This window comes from Trichechus manatus, unplaced genomic scaffold (assembly GCF_000243295.1).
Source record: "Trichechus manatus latirostris isolate Lorelei unplaced genomic scaffold, TriManLat1.0 scaffold00020, whole genome shotgun sequence".
In the NCBI taxonomy this organism is placed as follows: Eukaryota; Metazoa; Chordata; class Mammalia; order Sirenia; family Trichechidae; genus Trichechus; species Trichechus manatus.
The window spans coordinates 24,705,112-24,728,484 of record NW_004443956.1 but is presented as its reverse complement, the minus strand read 5'-3'; the positions used below and the strand labels follow the sequence as shown (position 1 = coordinate 24,728,484).

General features: G+C 39.1%; 1 protein-coding gene across 3 annotated transcripts in view; it reads left to right on the top strand.

Moving 5' to 3' along the window:
* NCAPG2 (non-SMC condensin II complex subunit G2) overlaps positions 1 to 23,373 on the top strand; it is a 122,077-nt gene that overhangs the window by 27,218 nt on the left and 71,486 nt on the right. For all 3 annotated transcript variants that reach the window (XM_023727982.1, XM_023727983.1, XM_004372764.2), the window contains exons 9-11: positions 2,027 to 2,113; positions 10,915 to 11,010; positions 11,716 to 11,841. In XM_023727982.1, the coding sequence (XP_023583750.1) occupies positions 2,027 to 2,113; positions 10,915 to 11,010; positions 11,716 to 11,841 (309 nt within the window). The remainder of the gene's footprint in view (positions 1 to 2,026; positions 2,114 to 10,914; positions 11,011 to 11,715; positions 11,842 to 23,373) is intronic.

Sequence of the window (23,373 nt, the reverse complement as noted above, 5' to 3'; positions counted from 1 at the left end):
CTGGTTTATGTGGCCCTTTCTGTCTCTTGGGCTAATACTTTCCTTGTGTCTTTGGTGTTCCTCATTCTCCTTTACTCCAGGTGGGTTGGGACCAATTGATGCATCTTAGATGGCCGTTCACTAGCTTTTAAGACCCCAGACACCACTCACCAAAGTAGGAAGCAGAACATTTTCTTAATAAACTTGGCCTAGCCAAATTGATACACATTTTTGGGGACACAATTCAGTCCATGACACATGGGAATTTGAAATTCCGTTCTGCATTTTCCCCCTTTTAATCACGATTTGATCAAAACATTCAGTAATGGTAGTTAGGCACCATCTAGTTCTTCTGGTCTCATGGCATAGGAGGCAATTAGCCACACATTCCATTTCCTCATATTTCTGATTCTTCCTCTTCCTCTGCTGCTCCAGATGAATAGAGACCCATTGTTGTACCTTAGATGCAGCGCTAAACAAGATATTAGGCCAATTAACTGGGGTGTCCCGTGAAACTATGACTTTAAAGCTCTAAACCAAGAAACCAAAACCCATAAAGTGCGTGGCTGCTCACTAGCAGCATCAGCAGCTACTGTTTCTATCTCTTTTAATTAATTAATTTATTTTTTGTTATTGTGAAACTGCACATCATACAACATTTGCCAATTCAGTCTTCTACAGGTGTACATTTAGTTACGTCAGTCAGCGGTACAATTCTTTTTTTTTTTTTTTAATACACTTATGTCAGTGTTATGCTTAAGAGTCCAGCTCAGTTGTCCTATAGAATGTGCTATACTCTGGTAGTTAGCTCTAAAGGTTTGGATTCAACTTTTTTGGCACAAGTACTTCATAGGTAGTGCTGTGTATCTCATATTTCATCACATCATAAGGCAGATAAATCTGGTTGTCCCTCATTTAGTGATGCTAAGTTTTATTAGTGGCTTCAGGTGAAGGAAACATTTTCAAAGATACTGAATTAGTGGTTAATAGTAAGGTTTCCTTATATCTAGCATTATTTAAAGCCTTGGGAACCTCTGGTATGTATGTGAGGGGTAGACTAGGGATGTTCAGGGGTGACAGGCCGAATAGTCTGTTGGAGTTCTTGGCTACTTTTGATTGCTTAGCTTTTCTTCGGTCATTCCCATCTGGAGCCACTTTAATATAAGAGGTTAATTGAGGAGTTTTCAACACCTCCTTCCACTACATTGCTGCTTCTCAGTGGCACTCCTAAAGGGTCTTATTTCAGTCAGTTTGGAAGCTGAGCTCGTACCTTAGAAATAGTTCAGTTTTCAGTGTGGAGAGACTCTTGGAACAGATCTGATCTTCTGAAGGTTATCCTGGTCAGGGATGACTCAAAAGAGGCCTGTGTCACAGTACACCTGCTCCTCACTTATCAATTATCTCGTTATCTGACTTTTGCACTTACAACAATAGTAAAAAATCTACTTGACTGTTTTACACGTTAACGGTGTACGTCTGGCAGTAACAAACTCCGACGTGCGAGGCAAGAGTAGCGCTGGCTTTGATGGTTAAGGTTATATGTCAGCTTGGCTGGTCCATGATTCTCAGTGGTTTGGCAGTTATATAATATTGTGATTTAGCAGTTATATAATGATGTAGTCATCCTCCATTTTTGCACAACGCCAATTTTTGCATAATGACCTCGTCTTTGGAACCTAATCATGTCAATAAGTGAAGAGTGAGTGTACTACACTTATATCTCTCAACTTTGTCTGGATTTAGACCAGCCTTTAGTGGTAGGTGGAAGCTTGCTCTGCCATTCAGCACAAATTTTATTTCATGAAATAAAAAAAGAAGTTAAGCATTCTCTTTAGTATATGTAAGCTAAAGGAAATCCAAGAGATGTAAAGTTAAAATAAAAAACTTGATTAAAGATTTCAGATTTCTTTTCCTCATTAAATACATCATCAAAAGATCAAACTTTATTTTTGTATTCAGAATGTTATACTATCATGTCATATATATGTGTAAACACACGCACTCACACACATGTATCAAGTACCTTGTATTACATTTATTATTTCAGACAATTGAGAATGATTGCATTCAGGACTTCATGTATCATGGAATCAATCTTCAAAGAAAGTCTCCAGTGCATTCAAAAGTACGAGAGGTAAGTGAGACCTATTTTAATGTTATTAATTTTATACAAATTATTTTTCAAATAATATTTTTTTGTTTTTGGATAATTGTTTTCTTTTTATTGTTGTGTTTTAAGTGAAAGTTTAAAATTCAAGTTAGTCTCTCATACAAAAATTTATACATACGTTGTTATTTGACCCTAGCTGCTCTCCATGTATTGTGACAGCACACTCCTCCTTTACACCCCGGATTTCCTGTGTCCATTCAACCTGCTCCTGACCTTCTCTGCCTTCTCATCTTGCCTCTGGACAGGAGCTGCCATTTAGCCTCATGTATCTACTTGAGCTACGAAGCACACTCTTCACGAGCATCATTTTATGTCCCATAGCCCAGTCTAATCTTTGTCTGAAGAGTTGGCCTTGGGAATGGTTTTAGTTTTGGGCTAACAGAGAATCCAGGGCCCATGTCTTCCAGGGTCCCTCCAGTCTCAGTCAAACCATTAAGTCTGGTCTTTTTACTAGAATCTAAGTTCTGCATCCCACTTTTCTCCTGCTCTGTCAGAGACTCTCTGTTATGTTCCCTGTCAGGGTGGTCATTGGTGGTAGCTGGGTGCTATCTAGTTCTTCTGGTCTCGGGCTGGTGAAGTCTCTGGTTTGGGTGGCCCTTTCTGTCTCTTGGGCTAATATTTTCCTTGTGTTTTTGGTGTTCTTCATTCTCCTTTGCTCCAGGTGGGTTGGGACCAATTAATGCATCTTAGATGGCCACTCGCTAGCTTTTAAGACCCCAAACACCACTCACCAAAGTGGGATGCAGAACGTTTTCTTAATAAACTTTGTTATGACAATTGAACTATATGTCCCCTGGAAGCATGGTCCCCAGACCCGCACCCCTGCGGCTGTGTCCCTCAAAGTGTTTGATTGTATTCAAGAAACTTCTTAGCTTTTGGTTTAGTACAGTTATGCTGACTTCTCTTGTATTGTGTGTTGTCCTTCCCTTCACCTAAGATAATTCTTGTCTACTATCTAGTTAGTGAATACCCCCTCCCTCCATCCCCACCCTACTAGCCATCAAAGTATGTTCTCTTCTGCGTTTAAAACTTTTCTTGAGTTCTTATAATAGTGGTCTTACACAATATTTGTCCCTTTGCGACAGACTAAATTCACCCAGCATAATACCTTCCAGATTCCTCCATGTTATGTTTCATGGATTCCTCGTTGTTCTTTATCATTGCGCAGTATTCCATTGTGTAAATTTACCATAATTTGTTTATGCATTCGTCCATTGATGGGCACCTAGGTTGTTTCCGTCTTTTTGCTATCATGAACAGTGCTGCAGTGAACATGGGTGTGCATATATTTATTCATGTGACAGCTCTTATTTCTCTAGGATATATTCCAAGAAGTGGGATTGCTGGGTCATATGGTACTTCTAGCTTTTTAAGGAAGCTAGTATATAAATGTTCCAGTCTCTCCACAACCTCTCCAGTATTTATTATTTTGTGGTTTTTGGATTAATGCTAGCCTTGTTGGGGTGAGGTGGTATCTCATTGTAGTTTTGATTTGCATTTCTCTAGTGGCTAATGATCGTGAGCATTTCCTCACGTGTCTGTTAGCCGCCTGAATGTCTTCTTTGGTGAAGTGCCTGTTCATATCCTTTGTCCGTTTTTCAAACGGATTATTTGTCTTTTAGTTGTTGAGGTTTTGCAGTATCTTGTAGATTTTAGAGATTAGATACTGACTGGATTTGTCATAGCCAAAAATTTTTTCCAGTCTGTAGATTGTCTTTTTACTCTTTTGGTGAAGTCTTTCGATGAGCATAAGTGTTTGATTTTTAGGAGCTCCCAGTTATCTAGTTTCTCTTCCGGTGTTTGTGCATTGTTACTTATGGTTCATATTCTGTTTATGCCATGTATTAGGGCTCCTAGTGTTGTCCCTATTTTTTCTTCCATGATCTTTATCATTTTCGATTGTATATTTAGGTCTTTGATCCATTTTGAGTTAATTTTTGTGCATGGTGTGAGGTATGGGTCTTGTTTCAGTTTTTTGCACAGAGATATCCAGTTTGCCAGCACCATTTGTTAAAGAGACTGTCTTTTCCCCAATTAACTGACTTTGGACCTTTGTCAAATATCAGCTGCTCATAGGTGGATGAATTTACATCTCAATTCCTTTCCATTGGTCTATTTATCTGTTGTTGTTGTACCAGTACCAGGCTGTTTTGACTACCATGGCAATATAATAGGTTTTAAAATCAGGTAGTGTGAGGCCTCCGACTTTGTTGTTCTTCTTCGGTAATGGTTTACTTATCCAGGGCCTCTTCCCTTTCCGTATGAAGTTGGTGGTTTGTTTCTCTATCTCCTTAAAAAATGTGGTAGGAATTTGGATAAGGATTGCATTGTATCTGTAGATCGCTTTGGATAGAACTGACATTTTCACAATATTGAGTCTTCCTATCCATGAGCAATTTATGTTTTTCCACTTATGCAGGTTTCTTTTGGTTTCTTGCAGTTGTGTCTTGTAGTTTTCGCTGTATAGGTCTTTTACGTCTCTGGTAAGATTTATTCCTAAATATTTTATCTTCTTGGGGGCTCTGTAAATGGTATTGAAGTTCTCTTTGTTGGTGTAGAGGAATCCAACTGTTTTTTTATGTTTATCTTGTATCCTGATACTTTGCTGAAATCTTCTTTAGTTCCAGTAGTTTTCTTGTAGATTATTTGGGGTTTTCTGTGTATAAGATCATATCATCTGCAAATAGAGATACTTTTACTTCTTCCTTAACAATTGGATACCCTTTGTTTCTTTTTCTAGCCTAATTGCTGTGGCTAGGACCTCCAGTACAATGTTGAATAAGAGTGGTGATAAAGGACATCGTTGTCTGGTCTCATTCTCAAGGGGAATGCTTTCAGACTCTCTCTATTTAGGATGATGTGAACTGTTGGCTTTGTATAAATGCCCTTAATTATGTTAACTAATTTCTCTTCTATTCCTATTGGCTGAGAGTTTTTATCATGAATGGGTGTTGGACTTCGTCAAATGCCTTTTCTGCATCGATTGATAAGATCATGTGGTTCTTGTTTTTTGTTTTGTTTATGTGATGGATTACATTGATTGTTTTTCTAATGTTGAACCATTCCTGCATACCTCGTATAAATCCCACTTGATCATAGTAAATTATTTTTTTGATGTATTGTTGAATTCTATTGCCTAGAATTTTGTTGAGGATTTTTGTGTCAATGTTCATGAAGGATATTGGTCTCTAAGTTTCTTTTTCTGTGGTGTCTTTCCCTGGTTTTGGTATCAGGGTTATGCTGGCTTCATAGAATGCGTTTAGTAGTATTCCATCCTTTTCTATGCTCTGAAATACCTTTAGTCATAGTGGAGTTAATTCTTCTCTGAAAGTTTAGTAGAATTCTCCAATGAAACTGTCCAGGCCAGGGTATTTTTTTGTTGGGAGTTTTTTTAATTACCTTTTCAATCTCTTCTTTTGTTATAGGTTTTAGTTGTTCTACTTCTCTTTGTGTTAGTTTAGATAGGGAATCAGTTTCTAGAAATTTGTCCATTTCCTCTAGGTTTTCAAATTTTGTTAGAGTACAGTTTTTCATAGCATTCTGTTATGATTCTTTTCATTTCAGTTGGGTTTGTTGTGATATCACTCATCTCATTTCTTATACAGGTTTTTTGCTTTCTCTCCTGTTTTTCGTTTTGTCAGTTTGGCCAGTGGTTTATCCATTCTGTTGATCTTTTCAAAGAACCAGCTTTTGGTCTCATTAACTCTTTCCATTGTTTTTCTCTTCTCTATTTCATTTAATTCTGCTCTAATTCTTATTATTTCCTTGTTTCTGGCACCTGAGGGTTTCTTTTGCTGCTCTCTTTCTACTTGTTCCAGTCATAGGGTTGATGCTTTGATTATGAGCCTTTCTTCTTTTTGGATGTGTGCATTTATTGCTGTGAACTGACCTCAACACTGCTTTTGCTGTGTCCCAAAGGTTCCTGTAGGATGTGTTTTCATTCTCATTTGATTTCTATGAATTTCGTTATTCCATCCTTAATTTCTTCTGTAACCCAGTAGTTTTTGAGCAAGGTGTTGTTCAGTTTCCATGTGTTTGATTTTTTTCCTTGCTTTTTCTGTTATTAATTTCTACTTTTATGGCCTTATAGTCAGAAAAGATGCTATGTAATATTTCGATGCTTTGGATTTTGTTACGGCTTGCTTTAGGGCCTAATATGTGGTATATTATGGAAAATGTTCCATATGCATTCAAAAAGATAAAGTACACTCACCTGCTGTTGAGTGGAGTGTTGGGTATATGTCCATGGGATCAAGTTGGTTGATTGTAGCATTTAGATCTTCTGTGTGTTTATTGAACTTCTTTCTGGATGTTCTGTCCTTCACCAAAAGTGGCATATTGAAGTCTCCTACTATTATTGTGGAGCTGTCTATCTCTCTTTTCATTGCTGTTAGAGTTTGTTTTATGTATTTTGGAGCCCTGTCGTTGGGTGTGTAAATATTGATTACAATTGTGTCCTCCTGTTGTATTGACCCTTTAATCATTATATAGTGTCCTTCCTTATCTTTTGTGGTGGATTTTACTTTGAAGTTTTTTTTGTCAGAGATTAATATTGCTACTCATGCTCTTTTTTGATTGTTGTTTGCTTGATGTAATTTTTTCCATCCTTTCAGTTTTTGTTTGTGTCTTCAAGTCTAAGTTTATCTCTTGTAGGCGGCGTATAGACAGATCGTGTTTTTTAATCCATTCCACCACTTTCTGTCTCTTTATTGGTACATTTAGTCCTTACATTCAGCATAGTTGTAGATAGGTATGAGTTTAGTGCTGTCATTTTGATATCTTTTTTTTGTGTGTGTTGTTGACAGTTTATTTGTTCCACTTAATTTTCTGCGCTGAGTCGTTTTTCTTTATGTATTTTCGTCTTTTTCATTGTTGTTGATTTTGTATTTACTGAGTACTTTATATTTTCCCTGTTTTTTATTTTGATGTGTAGGATTAGTTTCCTTTGTGGTTGCCTTAATATGCACCCCTGTTTTTCTAAGTTTAAACCAGTGTTTTATTCCTTTATATCGCGTTGACTTCCTTTCCATATGAAAAATCTATGACTACATGTTTTAGTCCTTTTTTGTTTTAATGTTGTCATCTTTTGCAAGTTGACATCTCTGTTTCCCTATTTTCAGTGTTTTAGCTTTGGTATATTGTTGTGACTTGCCTATCTGGGTTGATACCTCGTTGCCCTGTCCTGTGTTCTAGGCTTGGGTTGTTGTCTGATGTTGGTGATTTTCTAGCCGGAGAACTCCCTTTAGTATTTCTTGTAATTTTGGTTTGGTTTTTGCAAATTAGCTAAACTTCTCTTTATCTGGAAATGCCCTGATTTTGCCATCATATTCAAGAGACTGTTTTGCTGGATATATAATTCTTGGCTGGCAATTTTTTTCCTTCAAGGCTTTATATATGTCATTCCATTACCTTCTTGCCTGCATGGTTTCTGCTGAGTAGTCTGAGCTTAGTCTTATTAACTCTCCTTTGTAGACAACTTTCATTTATCACTAGCTGCTGTTAGAATTTTCTCTGTATCTTTGGTTTTGGCAAGTTTGATTATACTATATCTTGGTGACTTTCTTTTGGGATGTACCTTATGTGGGGTTTGATGAGCATCTTGGATAGATATCTTCTCATCTTTCATGATATCAGGGAAGTTTTCTGCCAACAAATCTTCAGCTATTCTCTCTGTATTTTCTGTTATCCTCTCCTGTTGTGGTAATGCAGTTACTTATAGTTTATTCCTCTTGATCGAGTCCCACATAATCCTTAGAGTTGCTTCATTTTTTTAAACTCTTTTATCTTATTTTTTCTCAAATAAGTTGGTTTCAAGTTCTTTATCTTCAGTCTCACTAATTCTGACTTCCGTTGCCTCAGTTCTGCTCCTGTGATTGTCTGTTGAGTTGTTTAATTCTGAAATTTTATTGTCAATCTTTTGGATTTCTGATTGCTGTCTCTGTGGATTCTTGCAGCCTATTAAATTTGTCATTATACTCTTGGATAATCTTCTTAAGATCCTCTGTTGCTTTGTCTGTGTGTTCTTTGGCTTGTTCTGCGTTTTGCCTGATCTCTTGAAGAGTTCTGTGTATTCTTTTGTATTCTACCTCCGGTAATTCCAAGAAATTTTCTTCCTTCAGAAAATTTCTTTATTCTTTATTTTGGGAGCTTGCTGAAGCCATCATGGTCTGCCTCTTTGTATGATTTGATATTGACTGTTGTCTCTGAGCCATCAATAAGTTGTTGTATTTGTTTATTTTATGTTTGCTTACTGTGTCCTCGCTTCTTGTTTTGTTTTGTTTTGATATTCCCAAATAGGCTGCTCGTGTGAGCTAGTTTGATTAGTGGCACCTTTGAAGCTCTAACATCCTGTCACCAGGTGGTTATAGCTATTATTAAATATGTGAGCCCAGGAGTGTGTTTACTTGTTTTGTATGAGTTCAGCTCAGGTGTCCAGGTAGTCAGTCACCAAGTGTGTTGTGCAGGCTCTCACCTACAGTCGTAGACAGGCATGGGTGATTGGTGTAGGCACAGGTATGTGGTTGCAGTAGCAGGTTACGTGCTGAGCAAGGCAGGGAGCTTATGCCTGCCTCTGAGTTTCTGGGAGAAAAGTGTGTCCCCGTTTCCTAGAGCACGTATGTAGGTGGGTTTTGCAGCTGTATTATGGGCACCCAGTGCTGTTGGCTGTAGGGACTAGGAGGCACCACTTATTCTTGGAGCCACCCCACCAGTCCGTAGGCCCATGCTGCGGGTGGGTGAAGACTCTGCTTAATGGGCAGGCATTGTCAAATGTCACAATGCTGTCACTTCAACATATAGCTAACATAGTTGAAGTTAGACTTCAGGTATATACCCTGTTGTACTGTGGTAGTGAGGACCTATGCTGTTGAAATAGGCCCACCCAGGTCTATGCAGGAGTGAAAGGCATTCAAAGTCCGTGGACCCCTTATGCCTGTGCCTAGGCAAAGCAGCTGTGCCTACCCTGAGTTGCTGGCTTAGGGGAGCCAGCAGATTATTTTTTCCCTGTTTGTTAATTTATTCCCTCTCCAAGGCCAGGAGAGTGGCTTAGGGCACGTGTTGCATCCTACTTCCAGTCCAGGGGACTTGGCAATCGCTGAAGCTGGCCCAGGACCCGGTGCAGAGCGGGGAGTGGGGAGGTAAATGGGAGAGAGGTTTTTTCCAAATGGGATGTTTTTGATCTACGTGGTAGGCCAGATGTAAGTTCTTATCTTTTGCCAGTTAAGTGCTGCTTTTCACTGGTTCTGGATGTCCAAGTAGACTCTCCATTGCTGGGTCTCTCCCGATGTGGAAAACGCCTCCCGAGTGCCACTGCTTGTCTCACTGCACACGCAAGCCAATCCAGCCTGAAGGGCCCTGGCTTCTGCCGGGTCAGGTCTGGCACCTCCTCGCTGCTTCCAAACCATCTCTCCCTCCCCTGGCCACTCAATCCAATTCCTCAACTTTGCCTTTGATGTTCAGGGCTTCTACATTGTCATATATAATCGACTCACTTGTTTTTTTGGGTCTTTGTTGTAAGAGGGACCACAGGAAGCGTCTGACTACTCTGCTGTCTTGGCCCTGCCCCTTTGGAGAATTTTTTTGGTTAAGTTTAAAAATTAGGTTAAGCTTTCACAGGCAGTCAGTAGGATTTCTAAGAATCTGAATATTTGGTATTTGGCAGTTTTATTTACTGCTACCAAGATTTAATGAGAAAAAAATAGGTGTACTATCGTTAAGATATTCAGAACTTAATTGAAAAACCTTTAATTAAATTCTTTGACATATTCCAGAATCATCACTGTCTAACTGCCACTACCGTATTTTTTAGAAGATATTTGAAATTTTTATTATTTACTTTTCTACACTAAGTTCCCATTTCAGTATTCTGTAAATCAAATGGAACAAATGCTTCATTAGTTCCTCCTGATAAAATTGATGCTGTTTTTAAAATGTAATTTCAGAATTTACATACAAATTTTATCATTACATTTATAAGTGGTCAGACTAAATAGAGCTCTGCTATCAGTGTTGTTATTTCACTGATAGGTGTTTCATTAATCATTATGATCCTGGCAGAAGGAATTGGAAAATGTGGTATTTGTTTGGTTAAATTAAGTGGATGCTATCTATCAGCATTCTAACCCACAGAATGATGCCTATTTTTGCTTGTTGTAGTTTTGGCAACCATGTATCAAGAAGCTAAATGCACAAAGTGTACTTCTTTGCTTTTTTGTAAAGTGAAATTACTATTATTTGTAAATGCAAGTACTATATTAATTTTGAATGAAGATTGAAGCCTTTCTTTACATTATTGATGTTTTAATTTGAGTTACCCAAGGATAAAGAACACATAGATTTATCTAGACCAGTCAGTTTTCTAGAAGGCTTTAAAAATTGTGATGTCATGTATTTAAAATAAGAATTTGATTGTTAAACTCAACTATGTTAAAGAGTAAATAGAATATATGAATGTTGTTTAGAATATAATATAAATTACGTAATCAGTGGATTCCCTCCCCTAATTTTGGTGTGATTTATTAAATTGTAGATCAGTTTGGGTTATTTATTTCACATATATTATTTGGTGTTTCAAATCCTACATAGTAATAAAAAGTGACGTCATGTTAAACTATATAAAATTTTGACATAGTTTATCAACACCACTAATAAATTTATGGGAAAATGCATAAAAGGAATTAAAAGGAAGAAAATTAGATTGTGAAATGTATTACTAAACTCCACGTAAACTATGGCTTCTTCCTCAAATGCTTTTTATTCACCGTTAGGTGCTGAGTTATTTTCACCATCAAAAGAAATTTCGACAGGGAGTGGAAGAGATGCTTTACAGATTATATAAACCCATCCTTTGGAGAGGATTAAAGGTACATGTTACAAAGAATATAATTCATGTTTAGAATGTACTAATCATACTTTTAGATACATTAGATAGTCTAATTCAAAATTGTATTAAGGCAGTAAAAATAAGATTGAAAGTTGAGTGCTTTGTGAAATTTGGAGATAAATGTTTTAATGATTTTTTTCTTTTATTAAAAGCGTTTTCCATTCAGCAGGAAATCTGAATTAATTTAGTGCTAACTACACAATCACTTTTGAAGTAACTATGTCAGTGAAGGGAAATAGCAGCATACATTAAAACAATACATGTAGGTGATCTATAGACAAGATAATCTGCAGTTTACATACTTCCTAGTTGTGTTGGTAGCTGGGGAACAGGATGACAAAAAGCACTCTTAAAGAGTATTCAAATTTACATATGAGTATTTTTCAGTGCAGCTAATTCTGGTGTCAGTAATTAGGATATGATACTGAATGTTTCTTAATGACATGAGATGGGACTTTGAAGCAAAGTAACTGATTTTTTCTTTTGATATCTGATGACACTGGACTTGAGAGTTTGGCTTAATTTAAGGAAGGTCTCACAAGTTTTGTCAATTTAAATGTCTTTTGAAATTTGTTTATAAATAAGTCTATACTGAGGTAATAGAAGTATGTATTTAGGAACACTAGACTACAGGCTTCATATGTTATCTTTTTGGAATCTGAAATACTCTTTTTTATTATTATAGGCCAGAAACTCTGAAGTTCGATCAAATGCTGCGTTGCTGTTTGTTGAAGCATTCCCTATTAGGGATCCAAACTTTAATGCTGTTGAAATGGATAGTGAAATCCAGAAACAGTTCGAAGAACTATATGTACGTATTTCATGTGATTGAATCCTATCAACTGCAGCTCGGTCCAGGCGAGCGTACTTAATGCTTGCTTGTCAGTATAACCTGATCATCTCTGCCTCTCTGACTCCACTCATACTTGGATCCCTAAGTGGAGTACTTTTCCAAATCTTGAGCATTCAACAAAGAAATATTCATTCATCTTACTTGATGTTTTGTGTAATAATGTGAATCCATGGTGTCCTTTTTTCTTCTTAGTCATTTTTTTTTCAAAGGCATTTTTTTACAAATGTGGTAAAAAAAAAATTGGCCATCTCAACATTACCTTTGGGACATTTAATTATTTATTACTTAGAGGCAACATAACAGTGGTTAAAAACACATGCTCTGGGGTCAGATATCCTAGGTTTGAATTCCAGTTCTCTCACTTAATAGCTGTGTAACTTTATGTGTGACTTAACTTCTCTGTGTCTTTGTTTATAACATGAATATTGTGACGTTGTCTGCCATAAGGTGGGATAGAATGAATGAATAAACACTAGTTATTTCAAGGCAAGCCTACAAATAATGCTTGCTTCAGTTTATTTTTCGAGTGATTGATTTTTCAAATGGGATGTTAGGACATGGGTGTTACTTGCTGTTACGTCAGTTCTGACTTGCGGTGATCCCATGTGTGCAGAGTAGAACTGCTCCATAAGGTTTTCAAGGCTCTGACCTCTTAGAAGTGGATCATCAGGCCTGTTTTCCGAGGCGCCCCTGGGTGGGTTCAAACTACCATTGTTTTGGTTAGTAATCTAGTGCTTAACTTTTTCTGTCACCCAAGGTCTTCTTTGGGACATTGTTGTTCAGTGCCCTCGAGTTGATTCAGACTCATAGCAACCCTGTTTGACAGAGTAGAACTGCCCCATACGGTTTCTAAGCTGTAATCTTTACGGGAGCAGATCACCAGGTCTTTTTTCCCCACAGAGTACTATATGGGTTCAAACTGTCAACCTTTCAGTTAGCAGCCGTGTGATGAACCCTTGCACCACCAGGGCTCCTTTTTAGGACATTAGGATGCAATATATATTTCTTTTTCCTTTTTTTTTAAGGGGATTATTGCAACCATTTTTTTTTCTTTTGCATCTTTTTTTTTTATCGTACTTTAGATGGTTTACAGAACAAACTAGCTTCTCATTAAACAGTACACATATTTTATGACATTGGCTAACAACCCCACAACATGTCAACACTCTCCTTTCTTGACCTTGGGTTCTCTATCACCAGCTTTTCTGTCCCCTCCTGCCTTCTAGTCCTTGCCCCTGGGCTAGTGCACCCCTTTATTCTCGTTTGTTTTATGGGCCTGTCTAATCTTGGCTAAAGGGTGAATCTCAAGAGTGACTTCATTACTGAGCTAAAACGGTGTCTGGGGGCCATACTCTCGGGGTTTCTCCAGTCTCTATCAGGCCAGTAAATCTGGTCTTTTTTTGTGAGGTAGAATTTTTATTCTACATTTTCCTCCAGCTCTGTCTGGGACCCTATGTTCTCATCCCTATCAGAGCAGTCAGTGGTGGTAGCTGGGCAACATCTAGTTGTACTGGACTCAGTCTGGTGGAGATCGTGGTCGTTGTGGTCTGTTAGTCCTTTGAACTAATCTTTCACTTGTGTATTTAGTTTTCTTCATTCTCCCTTGCTGCAGACAAGGTGAGACCAGTGGACTATCTTAGATGGCCGCTCACAGGAATCTGGGATAGATATCTTCTCATCTTTCACGATATCAGGGAAGTTTTCTGCCAACAAATCTCAACAATTCTCTCTGTATTTTCTGTTATCCCCACCCTGTTCTGGTACTCCAGTCACTCGTAGGTTATTCCTCTTGATGGAGTCCCACATAATTCTTAGGGTTTCTTCATTTTTTTTTAATCCTTTTATCTGATTTTTCCTCAAATAAGTTGTGTCAAGTACTTTATTTTCAGTCTCACTTAATTCTGACTTCCATTGTATCAGTTCTACTCTTTTGACTTTCTATTGAGTTGTCTATTTTTGAAATTTTATTGTTAACCTTCTGAATTTCTGATTGCTGTCTCTCTGTGGATTCTTGCAGCCTGTTAAATTTGTCATTATGTTCTTCTCTAATCTTTTTAAATTTCTCTATTACATGATCTGCGTTTTGCCTAATTTCCTTCCTGATCTCTTGAACAGTTCTGTATATTAATCTTTTGTATTCTGCCTCTGGTAATGCCAAGAAATCCTCTTCCTCTGGAAAATTTCTTGATTCTTTATTTTGGGAGCTTCCTGAACCATCATGGTCTGCCTGTGTATGTGATTTGATATTGACTGTTGTCTCCAAGCCATCAGTAAGTTATTATATTTATTTTATGTTTGCTTACTGTGTCCTAGCTTCTTGTTTTGTTTTGATATGCCCAAACAGGCTGCTGGTGCGAACTAGCCCAGTCAGCAATCCCCCCTGAAGCTCCAACATCCTGCCACCAGGTGGCCAGACCTGCTACTAAGTATGTGAGCCCAGGAGTCCGCCCACTCCTCCTGTCTGGATTCAGCTCGGTATCCAGGTAGTTGGCCACCAAGTGTGTGGTGCAGGCTCTCGCCCACAGTCCTAGACAGACATGGGTGATTGGTGTAGGTACAGGCATCCATCCGGCTGCAGCAGGGGGTCATGTGCTGAGCAAGGCAGGGGGCCGACAGCCACCCTCGAGTGTCCCTGTTCTCTAGAGCACGTAGGTGGATGGGTTTTGTAGCCAGACTATGAGTACCAATGCTGTTGGACTAGGGGGCACCGCTTATTCTTAGACCCCTGCCGCGGGTGACTGTGTGGCATAGGTGGAGCCACCAGCCCTCATGCCGCTGATGTTGGCAGGCAAGGAACCAGCCCAATGGGCAGAGAAGTGTCAGATGCCACGAACCTGCCACCCTACAGCTGAAACAGTTGAAGTTAGATTTCAGGCATATACCCACTCACAGGCTTTTAAGACCCGAGACGCTACTCACCAAAGTAGAATGTAGAACATTTTCTTTATAAACTGTGGTGTGCCGATTTAGCTAGATGTCCCCTGAGACTGTGGTCCCCATAGCACTCAGCCCAGTAATTTGGTCCCTCAGGGAGTTTGGGTGTGTCTGTGGAGCTTCCACGACCTTGCCTTGTACAAGTTGTTCTGGCTTCCCCAGTATTATATACTGTCTTACCCTTCACCAAAGTTACCACTTATCTATTGTCTATTTAGTGCTTTTCCATCCTCACCTTTCCCCTCCATCGTTATCATCAAAGATTACATTTGTGTGTAAATCTTTTCATGAGTTTTTATAGTGGTGGTCTCACACAATATTTAATATTTGTCCTTTTCTGATTGACTTATTTCACTCAGCATAATGCCCTGCAGATTCACCCATGTTGTGAAATGCTTCACAGATTCGTCAGTGTTCCTTAGTGTTGCGTAGTACTCCATTGTGTGTATGTACCATAGTTTATCTGTTCAGCTGTTGATGGGCATCTAGGTTGTTTCCGTCTTTTTGCTATGGTGAACAGTGCTGCAGTGAACATGGGTGTGCACATGTCTATTCGTATGATGGCTCTTTATTTCTCTAAGATATATTCATGGTAGTGTGATTGCTGGATCATAAGGTATTTCTGTTTGTAGCTTTCTAAGGAGGCACCATATCGTTCTCCAAAATGGTTGTACGGTTTTGCATTCCCACCAGCAATGCATAAGAGTTCCAATCTCCCTGCAGCCTCTTCAACATTTGTTATTTTCTGTTTTTTTGATTTGTGCCAGTAATGTCAGGGTGAGATGGTATCTCATTGTGGTTTAGATATGTATATCTCTAATGGCTAGTGATCATGAGCATTTCCTCAAGTGTCTTCTTTGGTGAAGTGTCTGTTTATTTCCTTTGTCCATTTTTTAATTGGATTATTTGTCTTTTTATTGTAGAGGTGTTGGATTTTCCTGTAGATTTTAGAGATTAGACATTTGTTGGATTTGTAAGAGCCAAAAATTTTTTCCTAGTCTGTAGGTTCTCTTTTTATTCGTTTGGTAAAGTCTTTTGATGGACGTAAGTGTTTAATTTTTAGAAGATCCCAGTTATCTAGCTTATCTTCTGGAGTTTGTGTGTCGTTAGTTATGGTTTGTATCCTGTTAATGCATTGATCCTATTTTTTCTTCTATGAACTTTATAGTTTTTGGTTTTATATTTAGGTCTTTGACCCATTTTGAATTAGTTTTTGTGTATGGTGTGAGGTATGGGTCCTGTTTCATCTTTTTCTAGATGGACGTCCAGTTTTGCCAGCAGCATTTTTTAAAAGACTGTCTTTTCCCCATTTGATGGACTCTGGACCCTTGTCGAAGATCAGATGATCATAGGTGAATGGATTTACATCTGGGTCCTCAATTCTGTTCCTTTGGTCAATGTATCTGTCATTGTACCAGTACCAGGCTGTTTTAACTACTGTAGCTGTATAGTAGGTTCTGAGGTCAGGTAGTGTGAGTCCTCCTCCTTTATTCTTCTTCAATAGTTCTTTACTTATCTGGTAACTCTTCCCTTTCTTTCCCTTTCCATATAAAGTTAATGATTTTTTTTTCCATCTCAAAAGAATGTTGTTGGTATTTGAATCGGGACTGCATTGTATTTGTAGATTGTTTTGGGTAGAACTGTTATTTTCACAATGTTGAATTTACTTACTTATAAGCATGGTATGTTTTCCCATTTATGTAGTTCTCTTTTGTTTTCTTGTAGTAGTGTTTTATAGTTTTCTTCGTATAGGTCTTTTGCATCCCTTGTTAGATTTATTCCTAAGTATTTTATTTTTTTAGGGGCTGTTTTAAATGATACTGTTGGTTCCTGATTTCCTTTTCATCATTCTCTTTATTGGTGTATAGGATTCCAACTAGTGTATATTTATCTTGTATCCTGCTACTCTGCTGAATTTTTCTGTTAGTTCCAGTAGCTTTCTCATGGAGTCTTTTGGGTTTTCTATGTATAGTATCATATCATCCACAAAATAGGGACAGTGGTACTTCTTCATTACCAATTTGGATGCCCTTTACTTCTTTTTCTTGCCTTATTGCTCTAGCTAGGACTTCCAGCACAGGGGGAATGTTTTCAGCCTCTCTCCATTAAGAATGATGTTGGCTGTTGGTTTTGTATAGATGCCCTTTATTATGTTGAGGAATTTCCCTTCTGTACCTATTTTATTGAGAGTTTTTGTCAGGAGTGGGTGTTGGACTTTGTCGAATGTCTTTTGCAATATATATTTTAAAGGGCTATCATGGATTTTTTTTTCTTGTAGCTGGAAAGTGCTAGCCTTTACTTATTTCTCTATTCATATTTCCCTAATAGCATTTACAGGGCCTCCGAACACAAGTTGATCAAAGAATATCATTGATTGTTATAGTTAGTAGAATAAAATTTTAGGAAACAAAATTTTCAAGATCACAGTAATAATGGTGGTTACCAGTGGCACTCCTTAAAATACCTGTTTGTTTCTTTGCTTTCTGGCTTATGAAAATTTTCAAGCTTACAGAAAGTTAAAATACAATGAATATTGCATATCTGTCATATAAAATGAACAATTACTAGTACTTTCCCATGTTTACATTATCCACATGTATATTTATCTATAATTACTTTCCTGATCATGGCGAAGTTTGTGGGAAAAATGTTGCTGGACAAAGCAAACCTAGATTTCCGTATCTTTTCACAAAAAGTTGTCAAAAGTTTTGCTTTTTTCAGTGTACTTGTTTCAAACTGTAAGCCAGTTTTTTGTTTACCTGAACATCAGTGGAGTATGTGGTGCTAATTTCGCCACCGTTCCCTATTATTGTTAAAAATTTCTTTTATTGAAACATTGAAAATTATTTTATTCACTTACAGTAAGTGCTTAGCCCTATAGAGCATTTGTATTTGTCACTCTGATCTAAATATATAAGAGTAGGAAATTATAAACCACTTGCTGGGTAGATAGAGAGGCAGTGTAGTGTAGTGAATAAGGGCATGATGTCAATCAAATTTTGTTTTGAATTCCAGATCTGCTGCTTAACAATTGTGATCTTTGTCATATTACTTAACTTCTCTTCAATTCAGTTTTTTTCTGTAAAACTGGGAGAAGTAATAATGTCTAATAGGATTGTTATAAGGTTTAAATGAAAAATTGTATATAAAACATTTAGCACAATCCTTAGTGCTAAAATCATAGTGGTTATTATTGCCCATAGGAAGATTAAGATATGTAAAGTGATATAATAGTCTAATATATTATTATGAATATATTAGTAAATCTTCTATATCATTTATTAGAAAAGAATTGAGTTTCTAGAAAGATGAGTTTAATGTTAGTTTACCAAATGAAAGGTGTGTATGTAGGGTGGTGTGATTGTTAAGGTTGTTTGTCAAGTTGGCTGGGCCATGATTCTCAGCAGTTTGGCAGCTATGTAATGTTGAAATCATCTTCATAATATGATCTGATATAATCACCTCCATAATGAGATCTGCTGTTAGCAGCCAGTCAGTTGAAAGGGATGTGGCCTGCATCCAATACATGTGAATTTCTGGCAAACTCACTGGCTTTTGCTCACTCTGGATCCTGCATCTGGCTCATGTCATCTGACCTCCAGGTCTTGGGACTTGAGCTAGCAGCCTCCGCTGGCTGTGAGTCAGTAGAAACCTCCATCCTGACTCACTGACTTGAGACTTTCTAGCCTCTAGAAGTGTGTGAGCCATTTCCTTGATATAAATCTCCCCCCCCCCGTGTATGTATATATGTGTGTGTGTGTATTCACACATATGTGTATATACGTATACACATATATGCATATATATGCACATACAGACACGTGTATATACGCTTCAGTGGTTTTGCTTCTCTAGAGAACTCAGCCTAAGACATTTCATACCAAGAGTGGTTCTAGAGAAACAAAATTGTAAGGATGAGTTTTCTAAATTCATTCGCAAGTCTGGTTAGTCTTAAGGATGTTGATGACTCTGCTTCCAGCAGTAAAGAGGATATTGCTAATCCATGGTATGAGGTGGCAATAGAAATATACAAAATATCACCACCAATAGATCAGCTGTTGGTGAGAGGCAACGTTCTGGGTGATCATATGTTTGATACCTTTCTACAGTTTTGTCAGAATGGGAAGTATAAGGAAGCTGGTTGGTTGGTCCTGCAATTGCTAGACATAATGGTGAAAGAGATAAGTTTAGGGCTTCAGAGTCATAGATCAAGCACAGGATAAACAACCTCCAAGTTGTCACTTGTGCCTTGAAAGAAAGCCTTATTTCTTGTAGTAATGGTGCTGATATTGCCAAGAACGAAACCCAGAATGTTATTGAAAGAATGGCTGAATTACAATGCCAGTTGAATTCCCAAACTCAAGTGTTGTCTAAAGTTAAAGTGAGGACATTGATTGGGAAGAAATGGGATCTTATAATTTGGGATGGGGAATATGGACAGATAATCAGGAAGCTGGCAACAAATTCTGTGCCCCTAAATTCTGTTAAATCACTGCTGCCAACAGAACCAGCTCTCTCACTCTCATCTGAAGAGATTATTCCATCTTTTCTAAATCACCCTCCCCAGTACAACCATTACTCCTCCACCCCCATCTGATAAGATTAACCCAACTGTGACTAAGAGCCTTGTCTTATTCATCCCCTGGGGAGGTGTCTGAGTCATTGCCTAGGGCATCGCTTGAGGTATATAATTTACAGGACATGCTGAGTGTTCTCAGAACACATCCTCACCACCCATTTTGGCTTCTAAACCTGTAAATAGAGTTAAGTCACAACAGGCCCCAAAAGGTGAAGTATAAAAGCGTGACCAGGAGGAAGTACACTACACTCCAAAAGAACTTCTAGAGTTTTATCATATGTACAAACAGAAACTTGGAGAATATGTGTGGGAATGGCTATTAAGGATAGGGATAATGGTGCAACAAACAAAGTTGGATCAGTCTGAGTTTTTTGATATGGGCCTACTAAGCACTGATTTTTCATTCAGTATTTCAGCATGAGAGGTTAGGAAAGAATCTGATAGTTTATTTGATTGGTTCACGAAGGCATGGATCACATGGTGGCCTACACTAAATCAAGTTGAAGTACCAGAACTGCCTTGTTATACTGGAGAAGAAGGAATTCAAAGGCTTAGGGAAATTGGCATGTTAGAGTGCATTTATCAGGTTAGACGCACACACCCACACATGGAGTGCCCAGAGAACAAGCCTTTTACCACTATGGTGAGGAACAAATTTGTGAAGGAAGCTGCAGCATCCTTGAAGACTGCTGTGATTGCTGTTTTATGTAAGTCAGATTTGACAGTAGGAACTGCCCTAACTGAATTAAAACACCTAACTGCAATGGGGCTGACTGGACCCCATGGTTGAAGGGACCAAGTGGTGGCACTCAGTCAGCAAAGACAAGGTGAGCATGATTACCATAACTGACAGTGCAGTCAATGCAATAATCAGAATAGTCTTACTATTACAGACTTATGGTGTTGGTTGCTTAGTCATGATCTCCCTAGGAGTGAAGTAGATGGGAACTCTATTAAATATTTACTTGATCTCTACAAGCAGATGAATTCTTGGTCAAGTGAACGGTGGTCTAACTCGAATCGCCAGAATAAAGTGTTATGGCCTGTCAATCGATTCCTAGAGTTGAGCCAGTTTATTGACACACAACCTCCTGAATGAACGGGAGGACAGGTCCCCTTGATAATAGACCTCACTGCACTGCCAGAAATTTATACTGTTAATCTTTCTCCAAGCCTTCCCGAAACGTATCTGTGGCCTTTTATGAGAGTGACTGTTCATTGGGGAAAAGGAAGCAATCAAACTTTTCAGAGATTACTGGATATTGGCTCTTAATTGACACTAATTCCAGGAGACCCAAAAAGTCACTGTGGCCCACCAGTCAGAGTGGGGGCATATGGAGGTCAGGTTGTTAATGGAGTCAGCCTATGTCCATCTCACAGTAGATCTGGTGGGTCCCCAAACCCATCCTATAGTGATTTCTCCAGTTCCAGAATGCATAGTTGTAATGGATATGCTCAGCAACTGGCAGAATCTCCACGTTAGATCTATGACAAGTGGAGTAAGGGATATTACAGTAGGAAAAGTCAAGTGGAAATCATTAAAAATGCCCCTACCTAGGAAAATAGTAAACTAAAAAACAATACCGCATTCTTGGAGAGATTGCAAAGATTACTGCCACCATCAAGGACTTGAAGGATGCAGGGGTGGTGATTCCCACCACATCGCCATTCAACTCACCTATTTGGCTTATGCAAAAAACAGATGGATCTTGGAGAATGACAGCGGATTATCAAAAACTTAACCAGGTGGTGACTCCAATTGCATCTGCTGTTCCAGATGTAGTCTCATTGCTTGAGCAAATTAATACATCTCCTGGTACCTGGTATGCAGCTATTGATCTGGCTAATGCCTTTTTCTCCATACCTGTTTTGAAGGACTACCTGAAGCAATTTGCCTTCAGCTGACAAGGCCAGCAATATACCTTCAGTGTTCTACCTCAGAGGCATATAAACGCCCCAGCTCTACATCACAGTTTCGTCCACAGGAACCTTGATTGCCTTGCCTTCCACAGGATGTCACACTGGTCCACTATATTGATAACCTTATGCTGATTGGACCCAGTAAGGAAGAAGGACCTATGACTCTGGACTTAGTGGTAAAACATTTGCGTGCTAGAGGGTGGGAAATTAATCCCACAAAAATTCAGTCACCTTCCACCTCAGTGAAATTTCTAGGGGTCCAGTGGTGTGGAGCATGTTGAGATATTCCTTCTAATGTGTAGGATAAGTTATTACACCTGGCACCTCCCATAACTAAAAAGGAGCTACGATGCCTGGTGGGCCTCTTTGGATTTTGGATGCAACATATCCCTCATTTGGAAGTGCTACTCCAGCCTGTTTATCTAGTGACTTGGAAAGCTGCTAGCTTTGAGTGATGCCCAGACCCAGAGAAGGCTCTACAATAGGTTTAGGCTGCTGTGCAAGCTGGTGTGCCACTTGGTTCCGTGGCAGATAGAGATGTGTCCGTGGCAGATAGAGATGCTGTTTGGAGTGTTTGGCAGGCCCTTATTGGTTAATCACAGCACAGACCCTTAGGATTTTGGAGCAAAGTCCTGCCATCCTCTGCAAATCACTGCTCTCCTTTTGAGAAACAGCTTTTTACTACTACTGGGCCTTAGTAGAGACTGAATGCTTAACTGTGGGCCACCAAGTCACCATGCATCCTGAGCTGCCTGTCATGAACTGGGTGGTGTTTGACCCACAGAGTCATAAGTCCCACGTGCACAGCAGCATTCCATCATTAAATGGAAGTGGTACATATGAGATCAGGCCCGAGTAAGACCTGAAGGCACAAGTACATCACATGAGGAAGTGGCCCAAATGCCCAAGGTCTCCACTCCTGTCATGGTATCTTCCATCTCCCAGTCTGCACCTATGGCCTCGTGAGGAATTCTTTATGATTAGTGTACTGAAGAAGAGAAAACTCATGCCTGGTTTACAGATGACTCTGCGCCATACACTGGCACCAATCGAAATGCACTGCACCCCCTTTCTGGGACCTGCCTCAACGATAGTGGGGAAGGGAAACCTCAATGGACAAAACTTTGAGCATTGCACCTGGTTGTTCACTTTGCTTGGAAGGAGAAACGGCCAGATGTGTGATTGTATACTCACTCGTGGGCTGTGGCCAATAGCTTGGCTAGATGGTCAGGGACTTGGAACGTGATTGGAAAATTGAAGACAAGGAAGTATGGGGAACAGGCATGTGGATAGACCTTTCTAAATGGGCCAAAGAAGTGAAGATATTTGTGTGTCATGTGAATGCTCACCAAAGGGTAACCTCAGGAGAGGAGTATTTTAACAGTCAAGTGGATAGGATGACACATTGTTTGGAAACTAGTCATTCTCTTTGCCCCAGCCACTCTCGTCATTGTCCAATGGGCTCAGGAACAAAGTGGCCATGGTGTTAGGGATGGAGGTAATTCATGGGTCCAAAACATGGACTTCCACTCACCATGGCCATCTTGGCTACAGTAACTGATGAGTGCCCAGTCTGCCAGTAGCAGAGACCAAAACCAAGTCCCTGATATAGCACCATTTCTCAAGGTGATCTGCCAGCAACCTGGTAGCAGTTGATTACACTGGACCGTATCCATCATGGAAAGGGCGACGTTTTGTTCTTACTGGAATTGACGCTTACTGTGAGTACGGATTTCCCTTCCCTGCACACAATGCTTTTGCCAAAGCTACCATCTGTGGACTTACAGAATGCCTTATCCACCATCATGTTATCCCACACAGCGTCACCTTAGGTCGAGGGGCTCACTTCACAGCAACTGAAGTGTGGCTTGGGCCCATGCTCATGGAATTCACTGGTCTTCCTATGTTCCCCATCATCCTGAAGCAGCTGGCTTGCTAGAATGATGGAATGGCCTTTTAAAGACACAATTATGGTGACATCTAGGGGGCAATACCTTGCAAGGTTGGGGCAGTGATCTCCAGGTGGCTCTATATGCTATAAACCAGCATCCAATATA